The sequence below is a fragment of the Heterodontus francisci genome, chromosome 7 (assembly GCF_036365525.1).
Source record: "Heterodontus francisci isolate sHetFra1 chromosome 7, sHetFra1.hap1, whole genome shotgun sequence".
Classification (NCBI taxonomy): Eukaryota; Metazoa; Chordata; class Chondrichthyes; order Heterodontiformes; family Heterodontidae; genus Heterodontus; species Heterodontus francisci.
The window spans coordinates 79,783,982-79,800,966 of NC_090377.1; the positions used below are offsets into that span (position 1 = coordinate 79,783,982).

A 16,985-nucleotide genomic window follows, 5' to 3' on the forward strand; every position below is an offset into this window, starting at 1 on the left:
GTTTTTTCCTTTAATATGATTTGGTATTGGAGTGCCATCTTCTGAGGGGTCTGAAACTGGAATGGTGAGCTTTACTGTAGATCATATAAGAATATACTCTCTTTTGTAAATAACTTTTAAAAAAGTTGTTTGTAACTTGAGTCATTAATGCTTGGAACTGCATGGATGAAATAGTGTAAAGGTTTTTTTTGTTAACCAGACAACATAAGATCTTGACATGTTCAGCAGCTTGACATAGCCTTGCTACAAGGTTCAAGGTGCTTTAAAATAAATTGATCACATCAGGTGATAACTTACAGTGCCAAGTTTAGTTTTGATTCTTGTAAAAAGGAAATTCCGATATTTCAATACCAATGTTCATTAGATCTTATTTAATTTTGCTCTATAAAAGTAAAAGGTTGGTTTTGTTTATGGTACCCACTCTAGTTTCAGATTGATGATGGACGAAATCATAAAGGATGTGACAAAGCTATTGTTATCCCAGCTCATACAACAATTGCATTTAGTGTATTTGAACTCTATATCCATTTGGATGGGCACTTTGGTAAGTAACATATTGCCTTAAGGCTGCATTTGGTTAATGCTGAAGAATTATCCAATGTGCTTACAGATAATTTCTATGGTCACTAATTATTAGCTTTTGTTTATTTATTTTAAATGTAGAAAATGACTAATTACTGATACATGCACCCATTAGGTATGAATAAAGAACATCATTTTAAGATCTTTAAAGAAATTGCAAAAAAAAAATTAAAAATCAAAGTGGACAAAATGTGTCGAGTCCTTTTTGAAATCATAAATTCTCAGAGGCTGGATGAAAATTTGCCTTTTGAAGGCTTTGCAAGCTGATCAGTAGTAAGATAATTGTGTTTATAGCTAGGCAGAATGAACCAAGACTCTTAACTCAAAAAAAAAATGTTGCATAGTTATTTAAATCTGCATTTCTGTACTTACAGAACTCTGTGTTACATCTGAATCGAAAGGTGGGTTTGAAAAAGAACAAATAACAATGCAATTGAGTGGTTTAATGAGCCGATTCTCAGTGTGGAAACTGCGACGATGTCTGTCTGATTTCTTTTATGGCAGTCCATTCAGATCAGGTATGCTTTTCCTCATATATTACAGAGTAATTGTAATGTATTACAAAAAAATTAAAGTACAATATAGATTTTAAAGTAAAAAAAATCAAATTATCACATAGGAGTCCCATATATATCTTATACCATTTGATGTAGAATATGCACCATGTCTTGCTGATGCTGATAAGCATCATGTACAGGGCTACTTATATATTCTTTATATGTGATGAAAAGTTGGGGGATGTGATTTATAATTTATAAGTGGGCTGACTTGATGAGCTACAAGCAACAAAGTCATTAGGAACACAAAATCAAAATACATCAGATGCTGGAAATCTGAAATTAAAAAAGAAAATACTGAAAATATTCAGCAGATCTGGCAGCATCTGTGGAGAAAGAAACAGAGTTAATGTTTCAGGTCGACAATCTTTCATCAGATCAGTTCTGCAGCTAGGACCTAATCGAACCTGACACTAGCATTAACATTTTCCACTTTGCACTGAAGCTAAGCTTTTGGGGAACAAATGCACCTTTGGTCAGAATCTCTCAGTCTGGTTATTTGCCCAGGAAACATAACTTTGCAATTACTGGTAATTATTGGAAAATAGCCTTCCTGCCTGCAACACAGGTTTTTAATATGTTAAAATGTGATGGAATACTAGTTTTGTACAATTTTCCATCTTTTTAATGTTCTATATTGCTTCTACTTACAACTCCCCTGTGATGAAAAACTATAGCAGTAGCTGTTACTGTGGGGCAACTGTCAATTGGGGTTTTCCTGCACTATGATAATAGGGTTCTGCTTTATTAGCTTTCAACTGAAAAAAAAACCACACCTATGAAATCCTAGAGATTATATCATAGTTGATGTAAATGTACATTTGTAGTGTTCACACTTACCATCTCTGAATCTTCAGTTGCTTCTTCAACCATTTAGGCACTTATGCTTCTGGTCTCTCCAGTTTGACAAACAACATGGAGAATAGATTCCACTGGCAAATATTGATACCTGCTTTGGGCAATACTTATATTGTTATTATAACCTTAGTCGCAAAGGTATCTCTCACCATTAGACAGAGACAGTTGGTAATATATACCTTGCAGGTCATCACTCCACAAGCATGGGACAAGGTGAGGAGGCAGGTCTCTATGAACCACCACAGCCAGTACAGGGATTGAACCCATGCTGTTAGATGTCTTCCTATAATCACAGACTAGCCAACTGAGCTAACTGACCCTAATAGACTTGTTATATAGCTAAAGAAAATGTGTGCCTGTAAACTCAGTGCCGTGTTTATGTTTGGCAAATTATGGCTTTGCTTAAATTCTTTCTGATTTGCATTTACAGAAAGGATGGCAAATTGTACTTATATTCATCATAAATTCATCATCATAAATATTTGATCTTTGCATATGAAATAATTCAATTAAAATTTTAACATTGTTTTAAGGAATATTGGGTGCAAAATGGGCCATTTCCAGGCAGAATATGGGGTAATAGAGGTCCAAATTACCTCCCACACACAATGCCAAAAACACATCTGACTTTTATTGAGCGCTTAAGAGATCAGATTGTTTATATATAAACACTCCATTAATGTTAATTATTCCATCTTACAATTAATGTTTTAGATGATTTTAAATAGACGTAAGCTCTGATTTTGCAATGTGAGCTGCAGCAGATTTCATTTTTGCTATTTGTGACAGGAAGCCTGATATTACCTACCAGTGGCATTTTCATCTATCAGAAGCCCACATTTTAATATGTATATATACTTACCAGGTAGTCTTAACTTGCTTCGACAGCCATTTTTCTTGATAGTTTTTTTATTATGTATTTCTGACTAGGAATCATAGAGTCATTTACAGCACAGAAGGAGGCCATTTGGCCCATCAGGTCTATGCCAGCTCTCCACAGAGCTATTCAGTCAACCCCACTCCCCTGCTCGATCCCCATAGCCCTGCAAGTCTATTTCCTATAAGTGACCATCTAATTTCCTCTTGAAGCCATTGATTGTCTCCACTTCCACCACCCTTGTGGGTGTTACCACCCACTGTGTAAAAAAGTTCTTCCTCATATTCCCCCTGCATCTCTGGCCCAAAACTTTCAATCTCTGTCCCCTAGTCCTTGTACCATTAGCTAATGGATCAGTTTTTCCTTGTCAAACTTATCTAAGCCTGTCATAATCTTGTACATTTCTATTAAATCTCCCCTCAATCTCCTTTGTTCAAAGGAGAAAAACCCCAGCTTTTCCAATCTAACCTTGTAACTAAAATCCCCCATCCCTGGAACCATTCTGGTAAATCGCCTCTGCACCCTCTCAAGGGCCCTCAAATCCTTCTAGAAGTGTGGTGACCAGAACTGGACACAATACTCTAATTGTGGCCTAACCAGAACTTTATAAGGGTTCATCATAACTTCTCTGCTTTTGTACTCAATGCCTCTGTTTATGAAGCCCAAGATCCCATATGCTTTACTAACCACTCTCTCAATATGTCCTGCCACCTTCAAAGATTGATGCACGTGCCCTCCCAGGTCCCTCTGTTCCTGCATACTCTTTAGAACTATGCCATTAAGTATATATTGCCTCTCCCTATTCCTTCTGCCAAAATGTATCGCCTCACACTCGTCAGCATTAAATTCCATCTGGCACCTCTCTGCCCATTCTGCTAGCCTATCTATGTCCTGTTGTGGGTGGTTCGTATCATCCCCACTGTTTTCCACACCTCCAAGTTTGGTATCATGGGCAAATTTTACTCTGTATAAATGACTTGGATCTTGGAATATATAGCAAAATGAGCAGTGGTCCCAGCACTGACCCTTGGGGAACACCACTGTCTACCATCCTCCAGTCTGAAAAACAACCATTTACTACGACTCGCTATTTTCTGTCCTTAAGCCTATTTTTTTATCCAATTGGAAACTGACCCTTCTATTCCATGAGCCTGAATTTTGTTAAACAGCCTTTTATGTGGTAACTAGCCTTTTATGTGCAATAATGAAAACAACAGCCATCAACATGGCTGGAGTGATAGTGAGAGGTGCTTAGATGGCAGGAAGCAGCTGTGTTGGTGGGGATGAGACCAACTGTTATTTGCTTCATCCCTCCTCTGACTACAACAATGGAGTGGAAAATCAATTTGCCAATTTAGTATAAATTGTTGGCACAACCCTCTCCACAACCTAAAGGCTGTTCCTTACTAGAAAATATGGTAAGTGGAACATTAGTTTGAAATAAAAGCAAAATACTGCGGATGCTGGAAATCTGAAACAAAAACAAGAAATGCTGGAGTCACTCAGCAGGTCTGGCAGCATCTGTGGAAAGAGAAGCAGAGTTAACGTTTCGGGTCAGTGACCCTTCTTCGGAACTTTGAAATGCTGTTTTACTACTTCCAGTTGTTGTTCCTAGTATTATCAGAAGTAAAATTTAGCCACAGGATTCTTGTGATAAATGTATGCTTTCAGTGAGTAAAGACTTTGTTGTCTGTTACTCTGTATTTGAACAGATGAAAAGGTGCTGGAAGATGTCAGAAACTCGGATCTTTATTTGGAAGATTTGGTCACTGACTATTACGAAAAGGCTACCAGCATGACTGATATTTCCACGAACTACCTCAGAGATAATGCACACACACGGGTCAATCTCCTCAACCATAATATCTCCAAAGGACCCTGTGCTCTTTGTGGCATGGGAAGTTCCCGAAGAGAAACAGTATATGGATGCCTTGAGTGTTCATTCAATGGACAGAAATATGTCAGACTGCATGTGGTGCCGTGCTTTGATCTGTGGCACAAAAGAGTAAGATAAAGTACATTTTGGTATGGATTAGAGCCCTGGATGTGATATCACATCTGTAAGACAATATTAATATTAATGTAGTAAATATTTTTGATTTTTTAACTGTAAGTCAGTTTGAATTTGTCTAAGAATATTCTCTTTCCATTGCAAATTTATAGTTTTAAAATTGTAAATAGTGAAATGTTGTAAAGGAGAAATTATTGGGTATATCTGTCAGTGACAGCACATTGCTATGAAACTATGCCACTATTTTAACTTGAATCTCTAGAAATTTAACAAGTGGCAATACAAATTTTAGACTTGATTTTGCATAATATACATTTTTTGGAGGTTCTTCTATTTGGTTTTCAGTTTTTTTTGTATCACGATTGAAAGTTCTGCTTTCCTTAGTTTACAAATATCATACACCTTTGTAGGGACTGTGTAATGCAAGCAGTTTCATCTTGCTGTTTTGTTTGGACATAGTTGAATGCTATGAGTACCATCAGCTGACTTGAACTTTGTTTAAAGGGCTATAATTCATTAAAGTATCAAATTGTAAACACATGAAGGTTTTCCAAGTCAAAGATCTCGATTTTCAATGTGATCTGGCAGCGAGTACGGGTGCGGGCGCGGATTGAATATCGCGTTCCCAGAAGGTGTCTCAGGATCCCGATGCCTCCAGAATGTGAAGTGATTGTGAAAGGGATGGTGGGAGGAGGGGAACGGGAAACCCGCATGTCTTCATTTAATTGGTTGTTGTGCTCATTGAGGAGTTCATTGAAAGGCTTGTCAGGAGCAGTAAAAGCAATGTCTGGGACACAGCAGTGTGTAGCTGTCATGAACACTGCACGGAGGCATGAGGGCTATTGAACATATTTTAGAAGCGCAGAATAAAGCTCAGCTGCTCAAACAGTGGCCAAGGATAGGCACTAACATGTTGCACCATGGATATTTGACAAAATTATTGATTCAGCCACGGACATGTGGGCAATTAATCTGTTTATAAAGTGCATAGCCAACCTAGTTCCATCAAAGCATAACATGATTTAAAACACATTTCTCCCTATTTAGTGAGATATCTGGCATTGCTTTTGCGTGCACAAGTAGTCTATGTCTGCCCACATAGCGATGCGGAGAATTCAGATAGATGTCCATCAGTCAGGAGTGATCGTGATTTCTCTCTCCCACCCTCTCTGCGTCCATCCCCTTCTCCCCTCTCTGTCTCTATCCCCCTCTCCCCTCTCTGTGTGTCCATCTCCCTCTCTCCTCCCACCCCATGTCCATCCTCCTCTCCCTCACTCTGTCCATGTTCCTCTCCCCTCTCTGTGTGTCCATTCCCCTCTCCCCTCTCTGTGTGTCCATCCCCCTCTCCCTCGCTCTGTGTTCATGCCCCTCACCCCTCTGTGTGTCCATCCCCTCTTCCCAGCTCTACCCCTCTCTCTACCCCTCACCGTTGCCATCCCCCTCTCTCTCCCCCCACTGTTTCCATGCCCCCTCTCTCCCCCCAAACGTGTCCATCCCTCTCTCTCAACCCCCCATCCTGTGTCCACTCCCCTCTCCCCCTCCTGTCTCCATTACCCCCGACCCCTGCTCCCTGGGCCGGTGCTTGTTTAAAAGGCTGCCTGACACTCAAAGTGCTCCCTCCGCGCTGCGCCTCTGGCTGTGTACTGGTCCACTTCCTGCTCTCCCTTCGGCCTCTCTCTCTCTCTTTCTGTCTCTCTGTCTCCCTCTTGCCCCGCAGCAGCCATTCCTGCTCACTGCCTGCATCATGCAAAAACAGCAGGGGCGGCCGATCCCAGGACGCCTGCGCTGCAAACTGCTAATAAGTGCTCATCTTGCCCAGGCAGCCGACTGTCAGTCACAAACAGTGACAAATCACAGATAGGGTCCCATCGTCCATCAGATGTAGGTCACGCCTCTGCTTGATATACACTTTAATAGGAGAGCCAATCAAAGCCAAGCCATAGGCAGCCCGCTGTCAGTCACAGAGGACTGGTGGGTGGTATGGAAACCATGGACCTCAAAGTTTTTTACCATGGGCACTGATGTTCGTGTACGGACACATTACCAACCCCTGACAGTGGCACAGACTAGCCATCACTGAAGCTGAAAGACTTGTATTTGTGAGAGGTGAGTGGTAGGAATCTGGAGAGGAATGTGAGGCCACAGGCACCACATGGGCAGCTGGGATTGGCAGAGGAACCCTGGTGAATGAACAAGTGTTGGCTGAGGAAGGTCAGATGGGAGCAGGCTACTCTGACATTGGACAGAGCAACCAGGATGAGCTTCAGCTGTGGACCTAGGTGACATCTCGCTGTCCGAAACTCATCAAGGCAAAACGCAGGTTACGGATGCCATATTCCGGAGAGCGGGAGACTACACCTATTTTGATGCTGATGGGCCTGCGCAAGCACAAAGGGCATTGAGCTTTGCCACCATCAATGGATTCCCTCAGGTTCAGGACGTCATCGATTGCACCCAAGTAGCCATCAAGGCACCGATAGACCAACCAGCCAGATTCCTGAACAGAAAGGGCTACCACTCATTGAATGTCCAGCTGGTCTGTGACAACAGGAAGCGAAGCTGGCTGGTCTGTACACGGTTCCGGCAGCTGTTATGACTCCTTTATCCTTCAAGAGTCCTAGATGCCGCATTTCTTCAGACCCATATCCTGATTCTGGCCTTTGTTGCCTACCTGCCCCTTGTTCCTCTCCTCTGCCCTTTCTCATGCCCAAGGCTCTGCATTGGCTCCTGAGGATGTTGATCCTCATTGCTTCTCATCCCTATCTCTGAGTACTGTAAGCTCATGTTCTGCTGTTGCCTTGCTTGCAGTCAGATGCACTCACAATGCTTACTGTACCCCCATGTTATGACCCCACCAGCTCTGCAGGGTCACGACTCCTTTAACTGACTGAGCACGCACAGACCACTTGCTCCACTAATTCTGCTCACCCGGTGGCAACAGTGTGTCAATGGACAAGCGTCACTCTCAGCAGTGCACCCTTTTATGAGCCCACCTCATTGAATGGCATGGCAATGACTGGCTCCCCGCTGTGTTACTGCCTCCTTCTACTTGGCCTGTTCCAGATCCAATGTGGATCACGTGGCTTCCCACAAAAATTTCAGACTGGGCCTTAATGAGCTGATAAGCTCGTTAACAGGCTTAATTGGGCGTTGCTCTGAATCGAGCATGTTGCTGGGTCTCACCTTCCATCTTCCCCCCTCAGCAAAATTGCCGACCATCAGAACAGCACTGAGAAACCAGCACAACGGCAAGTGTCGGGAAATTACGTGGCCACCCTCCTCAGTTACCGCTCCCATTTGGCCACCAAAATCCTCCCCTATTTGTGGATAGGATTATCTGGAGGAATTTGAAAGAGTTGAAAGATTGGGCTGGATTTTACAGCCTCCCCCCTCCGGCATCAGGGGTCGTGGCTGTGGGGTGGGGGGAGGGGTGGTGGAAAATGCCTCCTGCAGAGGCCCGTCAAGAGCCTCAACTCTGGGAAGGCCGGGCCCGATATTATCATCGGTGGCGAGGCCCTGTGGTGCCCCCCGCCCCACCCCCGGCCGCTCGGCGACGGGAGCAGAATTTACATATTTTTAAAAATGCAAATAAATGAATTAATCACTTACCTACTCCCGCCATCCGCCTCGCTCTGATATTGATGCCGGTGGCTGACACTCCCGCGGAGATCCAATGCGAGATAAGGGTGGGGAGGGGGGAGCATTCAAGTATCTCAGTGCGAGGTGGGGGATGGGAGCAGGGTCAAACTAATGTGATTCGTGTAGGGGATGGTAGGAAGGGGTTGAAGTTAAAAGTTTATGAACTTTGGTAGGGGGGAAGATCAGGTACACAAGTTAAGTATTTTGGGAGTTGGGGAGAGGGCAAGGAAAGAATTGTATGGTTATTTGGGGGAGGGGTGGGAGGGGCTAGAAACATTTATTTAATCTTTCCAAATAAATTTTAAATGACTATCGCTTTAAATATTTGAACTAAATGGAAGGGCTTGAAGCCCTTTAAAAATGGCGTCGGTGCCTGTGCAGTGGCGCCTGACATCTTTGCTGGGAATGGACCGCCCGCCCCCTCCACATCATTTGGAGCAGTGGGGGGGAGGGGGTGGTCCACCCTGGCCATTTAAATGAGCCGCCGTGTTTAATATCGCAGCGGCTCTGTGACGTGCGGGCCGCACGGGCAGACTGCCATTTGTCAAGCTCGTCGCAAGCTTCTAAAGTTCAGCCCATTATTTCCTTATGTTTGTGTTTGACCTACTGTTGCTTCAGGCTTTCCATGTAGAAGCAGATTCAAATTTATAAAGACTTTTCCTTTGTCATGGGGGTGTAGTTTTTTTTCTCTTCGGTTTAACAACTAAGGGGTGCTGTGTCCTTTAAGGCAGAAAGAGGCTTTTGGATTCTCTGAGCACAGTGTACCAGCAGCAAGCCTGTTTCCTAGGCAACAGCAGGAGAGAGAAGGCCACCTGCTGTAATGTATCAGTTAACTGACTGTGTAAAGACTGGCTAAAACCAGTTTGATCTAGAGACTAGCGAAGCATGCTCTGAAGGAAGGTTCTCTGAAATAAAAACAGAAAGTGCTGGAAATAGTCAGGTTCTCTCTCTCTTAGCAGAAAGATCTACAGGCTGTGTATTGCCTAGGGAGAGAAAAACCCTGGAAAAGAACATTTGCATTGTTGGAGGTAGTTCCTTTTTACTTCCAATCTCTAAGAAGCCTTTGCCTCAGGAGTGACTCTCTGTTGCCTGTTTGTGTTTTCTGGAATTCTCAGTAAAGTTTCTACTGAAAGACTACCAATTTTAAAATCCAAATAGACCCATTCCTCTACTCCTTATTGAAAGAACTGTGTGACGCCTGCTGCAACCAAAGTGCTTTGAACACCTATCCATTAAAGACTGTTCATCGAATTCACCTGGAGACTTCAAGTGGCATCTGACTATTCTACTCTGGGACACCTCACCGCACTAGGAACATAACCCACAAGGACTTACAACCAGTTATTTATTTATTCCTAAGAGACAGCTCTAACTTTATTGAAACTGGTTAAATGCTGTTTTTTTTAATGTATGTGTGTGTGCATGAATGTTAGGAGAAGTAAGAAGTTATAAAATCTTTTAGACATAGGTTTATCTCAATAGTGTTTACTATTTAGTTTATTAATAAATAGTTAATTTGTTATTGTTTAAAGATACCTGGTTTGTTCTGTTTTATTTGGGGTGGGGGTTAATAAAGTGTTTAATTTGGCTAATTTCCAGTAGGTGGGAAAACTTTAATAATATGCTATGACCTGTGCAGTAATGGGACTGAATTGACAGTGCATTGCTCCCACCTCGGTTGTAACAGCCTTGACAAAAATAGCAATTACCTGAAGCATGCAATGCACCATGATTGACAGATTAACCATCTCTGTAAATCAGCATGCACCTGAAATGAATGGAAGCCAAACCATCACTATTCCTGCAACATTTTCCTGTGTAGGAAGAACATTACTTAAACCTAGCATGGAAATCTAGGAACTCATGCTCATCAACCTGTAACTCCTGATGAGAAATGTGGTTAAGAAAGGTAACATTTGGAGAGAACAGAAGATTCTTGATGATTTGGGGAAGGAGCTAATTTCTGCCATGTTATCATCTTCACATTAGGAAAGGATATCCATGTATGGCAATGCAGTGTGGTACATGTGACATAATACAGGTAAATACCAGCACCTCGTGACTTCATTTCTGGCAAAGTGATAACTTGTAGTCAGCCATGTTAAGTGAATATAATGTGATTTAAATTTACTGAAGTGCAGTTATCTAAATGTTAAAGCATTAATTATTTAAAAAGTCCAGTGCCTTTCTTCATAGACCTCCTGTTCTTAAATGCTTCAAATCAGCCCAATTTTCACAAACACCATTTGCAAAGGAATTACATGTTTTCATTTTAGGATACACAAAATAATGAAAAATAATGAATAGAAGTCTGGGGCCATAAAATTCAGCTCCTCAGCACATGTATTTTCAGCACTACTAGTGCAGTTTTGGCTCTAAAATGGCGTGCATCAACATTTCTGGTGCAAGATGCACCAGATGCCATTTTGATGAGGGCATTAGCCCATGCATGGGGAGCTTCTGCCAGAAGTATGCAGAGCAGGCAGTTCACAAAGATATGTAATGTTAGGGTCAGAGAAAGAAGGGAAACAAGAATCTTAAAGCCAATTAAGTAGGCATGAGGGTAGAACTAGCTTAGGTAATTTGGGTAAATAAACTAAAAGATATGGCGATAAATGAACAGTGGGAGCCTTTAAAGAAACAATTCAAAATATTCCAACGAAAATACATTCCTTTGAAAAACAAAAACTCAGCAAGAAAGACCCATCCATGCCTCACTCAGGAAGCTAAGGATAGTATTAGATTAAAAAAAGAGGCTTACAATGTTGCAAAAAAGAGTAGCAAGTCTGGAGATTGGGAGTGTTTTAGAAACCAGCAAAGGGCCACCAAAAAGTTGATAAAAAAGGAAAAAATAGAATGAGAGTAAACTAGCCAGTAATATAAAAACAGATTGTAAGAGCATTTTAAGTATTATCAAAAGGAAGAGAGTAGTGAAAGTAAACGTTGGTCCTTTAGAAGCAGAGACAGGAAACATTATCATGGGGGATGAGGAAATGTTAGAGGCATTGAACAAATATTTTGTGTCACAGTAGAAGACACAGGGCCACACAGTGGCGCAGTGGTTAGCACCGCAGCCTCACAGCTCCAGCGACCCGGGTTCAATTCTGGGTACTGCCTGTGTGGAGTTTGCAAGTTCTCCCTGTGTCTGCGTGGGTTTTCTCCGGGTGCTCCGGTTTCCTCCCACAAGCCAAAAGACTTGCAGGTTGGTAGGTAAATTGGCCATTATAAATTGCCCCTAGTATAGGTAGGTGGTAGGGAAATATAGGGACAGGTGGGGATGTGGTAGGAATATGGGATTAGTGTAGGATTAGTATAAATGGGTGGTTGATGGTCGGCACAGACTTGGTGGGCCGAAGGGCCTGTTTCAGTGCTGTATCTCTAAACTAAACTAAACAAGTTCCATACCAGAGAGCTAAAAAGAGTGAGGAAATTAAGGAAATTTATATCAGCAGAGAAAAAGTATTGGAGAAACTTAAGGAACTAAAATCTGACAAATCCCCAGGGCCTGATGGCCTACATCCTAGGGTTCTAAAATAGATAGTTGCAGATATAGTGAATGCGCTAGCTATGATTTTCCAAAATTCCTTAGGTTCGGGAACAGTCCCATCAAATTGGAAGTTGGCAAATGTTACACCGCTTTTCAAGAAAGGAGAGAGAGAGAAAACAGGGAACTACAGACCAGTTAGCCTAACATCAGTCTTTGGGAAAATGCTGGAATCTATTATTAATGAAGTCTTAACAATGCACTTAGAAAAGCACAATATGATCAGAACAAGTCAACATGGTTTTACTCAAGGGAAATCATGTTTAACAAATTTATTAGTGTTTTTTGAGGATGTAATCAGTAGGGTAGATAAAGGGGAACCAGTAGATGTATATACCTGGATATCCAGAAGGCATTCAATAAGGTGCCACATAAAAGATTAATTGGCAAGATAAGGGCTCATGGAGTTGGGGGTAATAATTAGCATGGATAGTTGATTGGTTAACAGACAGGAGGCAGAGAGTGGACATAAACGGGGCATGAGTCTGTAAGTATCAGTCTGGGGGCTCAGCTATTTACCATCTATATTAATGACTTAGATGAAGACCCAGAGAGTAATGTATCTAAGTTTGCTGATGATACAAAGGTGGGTGGAAAGGTAAGCTGTGGGGAGGACAGGTTAAGTGAGTGGGCAGCAAGATGGCAGATGGAGTTCAATGTAGGGAAGTGTGAAGTTATGCACTTTGGTTGTAAGAATAAAAAAGCAGAATATTTTTTAAAAGGGGTGAAACTTGTAAGTGTCGATGTTCAGACAATTGGGTGTGCTTGTACAAGGAATGCAGAAAGCTAACATGCAGGTACAGCAAGCAATTAGGAAGGCAAATGGCATGTTGGCCTTTATTGCAAGGGGATTGGAAGGAAATATAGAAGTATTACCGGCGGAGGGGGGATCTTGGTGCAGCCCCCCCCATGTCACACGGTGGCGGTACCCCAATTAGAATATGTTAAACGATACTTACCTCTACAGATTATGCAGCCCACTGCCTCTCCATCGACACTTCCTGATTTTACTTTGAACGGGCAGCTGTCATGTGCCATCCCGTTCACGATTAGAAAAGTCAGCAGGTCATCGGAGGCAGAAGGTTTCGCGACAGAAGGTCATTTCCGTTTTCATGGGTTCCACTCTGCATACTGGGAGGAGGGAGGGGGGATTACAGGGGTCTCACTCTGAATTCTTAAAGGGAAGAGGGAAGGGGGGATTCACAGGGGTCTCACTCTGCATACTGGAAGGGAGGAGGAGGGATTACAGGGGTCGCAGCTCTGCATTTTTAAAGGGAGGAGGGAGGGGATCTGGGATTACTGGAGGGAAAGTTCTGCAGGTAAACACATAACAGTGTATGCTCTGCATTTGTTTGTGTTTGTGAAGGAGCAATGGCACTCTAGTCACCATGTGTGTGGGGAGGGTGCCAGAAAGGGTAGGGGCATTAAGGTTATATGGATGGTGGGGGCAATCGATTCAGCTGGTCTGATCTTGATGTGTCATGCTTGCCACTCTGAGTGTTGGCCAAGATGGGCAATGCCATGACATGCCACATAGTTGATCCATGAAAACACCTTCGAATACATGAAGGGTTCAACTTTATTTATCACATGGAAAAATAGGTATGGCTCATTCCTACATTGTGTGATCCTCTGCTCCTGAGGATGCGCCAGAGGCAAAATCAACAGGCAAGTGCAATCCATATACAGGCCCCTGGTCATGAGCAGCAGCCCCCAAGCGGGGCTTGCCATTATGATTGCTGTGCATCTACAGGCCCCACATGACATGCCATTGGATGTCAGAGCACCAGTGTCAGAGGCAATTGCACATGTAGAAAGGGTGGTGACACCTCTCTGTGACCTGCTCAAAGATGACCTGCAGCCCATTGGCTTTGGTGGACATCCTATGCCTTAGGTCCTCATAGTGGCAGCGGTTCTCAAGCTTGACGCCGATGCAGCTTTTCAGGGGCCAATCGGAGACCTTTGTGGGGTCACACAGTCAGCAGTGCACCGCTGCATCAGGGAGGTCACAAATGGCCTGCACCGGAGGGCCAGTGAGGATGTCTGCTTCAGGACAGACTCTCACAGTCAGGCCCAGAGGGCCACTGGTTTTGGCACCATTGCCGGAGAACCATAGGTTGTAATGTTCATAGACTGTACTCATGTGGCCATCAGGCCTCCCGCCAGGCTACCACCTGCAAATGTCACCATTAAAGGAATCCTCTCAATCTAGGTGAAGCTGGTATGTGAACACCGCAGATGCTTTATGCAAATCTGTGACCGCTTCTCAGGCAGCTGCCATGACACCTGGGACCTGCGCCAGTCCCAGCTGCCACCGCTGTTCATTAAACTGGCTCAGATGGAGGAGTGGCTTCTTGGAGATAAGGGCTATCCTTTGCAGACATGGTTCCCGACACCAGTGAGAGATCCCACCACTGCTGCAGAGGAGAGATACAATGACAGCCACTGAGCTACAAGAGCCACCATTGAGCAGGAGATCAGCATGCTGAAAGAGCGCTTCCTATGCCTGGATTGATAGGGTGATGCCCTGTACTACGGGGCAAAAAGGCCAGCTCCTTACTTTGCTGCTCTGCACAACTATGCACCCAATAGGGGCCAGGCCTGGCATGATGAGGAGAGACGTCAACAGGATTCCTCCTCGGACTATGAGGACACTGAGGACCTACAACTTGAAAGACACATGGGAGGGCAGATGGCACCCAGGCTCTGCACGCAGGGCTAGTAGCGAGCTAGGGATGTACAGCAGTGGCTTATCAAAGGCTGTCTGCTCCATAGGAACCGACATGAGCTCTGCAAGCCACACATCACCCTCATTCACCTGCTGTGCACCAATCCACATCTGCAGCATCCCTGTGTAAACCATTAGAGCCAGCAGCTGACTGAGCCAATGTCCATGTCACTGCATCTGTGGAGGCGCTCATGAGTAATGGTGGCATGGCAATGATATTGCATATGTTGGCTTTCCTGAAGGGCCAAAGGTACAAAGGGATGTGACATTGGCACTACATGCTGGCAAACATCATTCACACAGAGAAAAGGACACACATGTTGGTGAGAAACATTTAGTGAAAGACATATTTAAATTGCTGTGACACCCGTGCATTCCCATTTGTGTCAGTGTGCTCTCTGTAAACGGAGAGGTTGCCCCTTCTTGGTGCAACCTCTGTGCTAGCAGCCTGACTGGAGGAAGACTGCTGATCTGATTGCCCTTTGGCTGTGGATGACTTTGGCGCTCATACCCTATGCACACGAGGGCTAGCGGGCCCCGACTTGCTGGCGGAGTGCTCGTTCATCCCCTTCCAGTATTGGACCCTTTGACGGTGGATGGCCCCACGGCCATTCACCTCCTCTGCCATCTCCAGCCAGACTGCCTTTTCGGGCAGGAGGGCCTCTTCTTACCATCGCTGGTGAAAAGGACCTCCCACCTTGCCCACACAGCCTGGAGGAGAGTGAGCAGGGAGGCAACGCTGAACTGTGGGGCCACCCTAAAGTACCCCTCTGCCATCCTTAGCCTTTGGTGTGGTCCTTTAAACGCAAAGATGACTACACCATGTAACAGCTCGAACTTCTGGCTGCAAGGTTTGTCTTGCACACGTTTGAAAACCAACGCAGGACTAGTGAGGAAATCTGTACTGTTGTCATGGTTTTTCAACTATTACACATCGACACATGTTCACGAATACTTTGCTTCTGCAGCAACTGATCATAGTTATTGGTGTAATATTTCTAGTTGGCAATGCAGCTAGAATATGAACATATTTTCCTGTTTCTTTAAAACAAAGATCATACAATTGCAGTTACATATATTTTCACATAAGTTATCAGAGAAATGAATACAGATTCCAAATGCATCAGTCTGAGGCTTTTCACAGTCAGATGATTAGATGTTCATAGTCGGTAATTATTCTTCAATTATGGTTTTATTTCTGTTATGCATTTGCCTTTTATGGTATATTTAAGTCTCACGTCCTGGAATGTGCAAAATTAAGATTATTCATCCAGGTTATGCATGCCTACAAGAAGCAATTTAACACTTGAGTGGAAGAGGATCGCAACTTTGCAGGACACTGGGACACAGCAGGGTAAGTATGTGACAGCGAAGCAGAAAATGCTGGGATAACTCAGCAGGTCAGGCAGCATCGGTGAAGAGAGAAGCAGAGTTAACTTTCAGGTCTGTGAACTTGGTCATGTTAACTCTGCTTCTCTCCACAGATGCTGCCTGACCTGCTGAGTTTCTCCAGCACTTTCTGCTTTACTGCCAAATTGACAGCAGCCCCATTCCTCAACAGTGAGGTAAGTATTTCTTTGACAGCCGTCAGGAAGCAGGTGCTAGGGTACTTTAAGTAGGACCCCAGCACCTGCTGCACAACGGTCAAAATGTCGCTCTGCACCGAATGTCCCACCTCTCCTCACATAATATGGCGAGTGCAGCTTGGTGTGGTGATGCTAATGAGCCCCCGCGTGAAATATCGCGTGGGCTGTTTGGCGGCTGCTGAATGCGTGCACACCGCTGAGTTTAAAGAGCACTGCAGCGCAGCGCGGCGCCCGAATAAAATTCAGCCCGCTGTCCTTGCTTCATTAATCGAAGAGACAAACTATGGGAACTACAGCTTCAAAGTTTAGGGAGGATGTTTGTGGAGCAATACAATCCAGTTTATTGATCAAGCTGTAGACCTGGAATGTGTCAGGGTAGTGTGAACAATGATGATCGTATTCTATAAATGTGTGCTGCAAACTCCATTTCCCTGAGAAGTTCAAAGGGTGACCAGAGAGCTTCTCCCTTGCATGTGCTTGAAATAAATCTTTATTTGCTTTAATCTCGAGGACTCGAGTGGTTAGATTTTCTCCAAAATAATCTCCTGGCTAGCCTCTTTTGGCTTCTGTACAATCTTACATTTCTCAACCTTGCTGGTGTCA

General features: G+C 43.8%; 1 protein-coding gene across 2 annotated transcripts in view; it reads left to right on the forward strand.

Annotated features, from left to right (window-relative positions):
- The window catches only part of pjvk (pejvakin), a 34,368-nt gene extending 29,480 nt beyond the window's left edge, over positions 1 to 4,888 (forward strand). Inside the window, exons 4-7 of one of the 2 annotated variants that reach the window (XM_068034582.1) lie at positions 427 to 544; positions 957 to 1,019; positions 4,044 to 4,070; positions 4,587 to 4,888. In XM_068034582.1, coding sequence (XP_067890683.1) covers positions 427 to 544; positions 957 to 1,019; positions 4,044 to 4,070; positions 4,587 to 4,888 — 510 coding nt within the window. Of the gene's footprint in view, positions 1 to 426; positions 545 to 956; positions 1,101 to 4,043; positions 4,071 to 4,586 lie in introns of both variants that reach the window. The other variant, XM_068034581.1, reaches the window with a different exon arrangement.
- Positions 4,889 to 16,985: the final 12,097 nt, after the last annotated feature.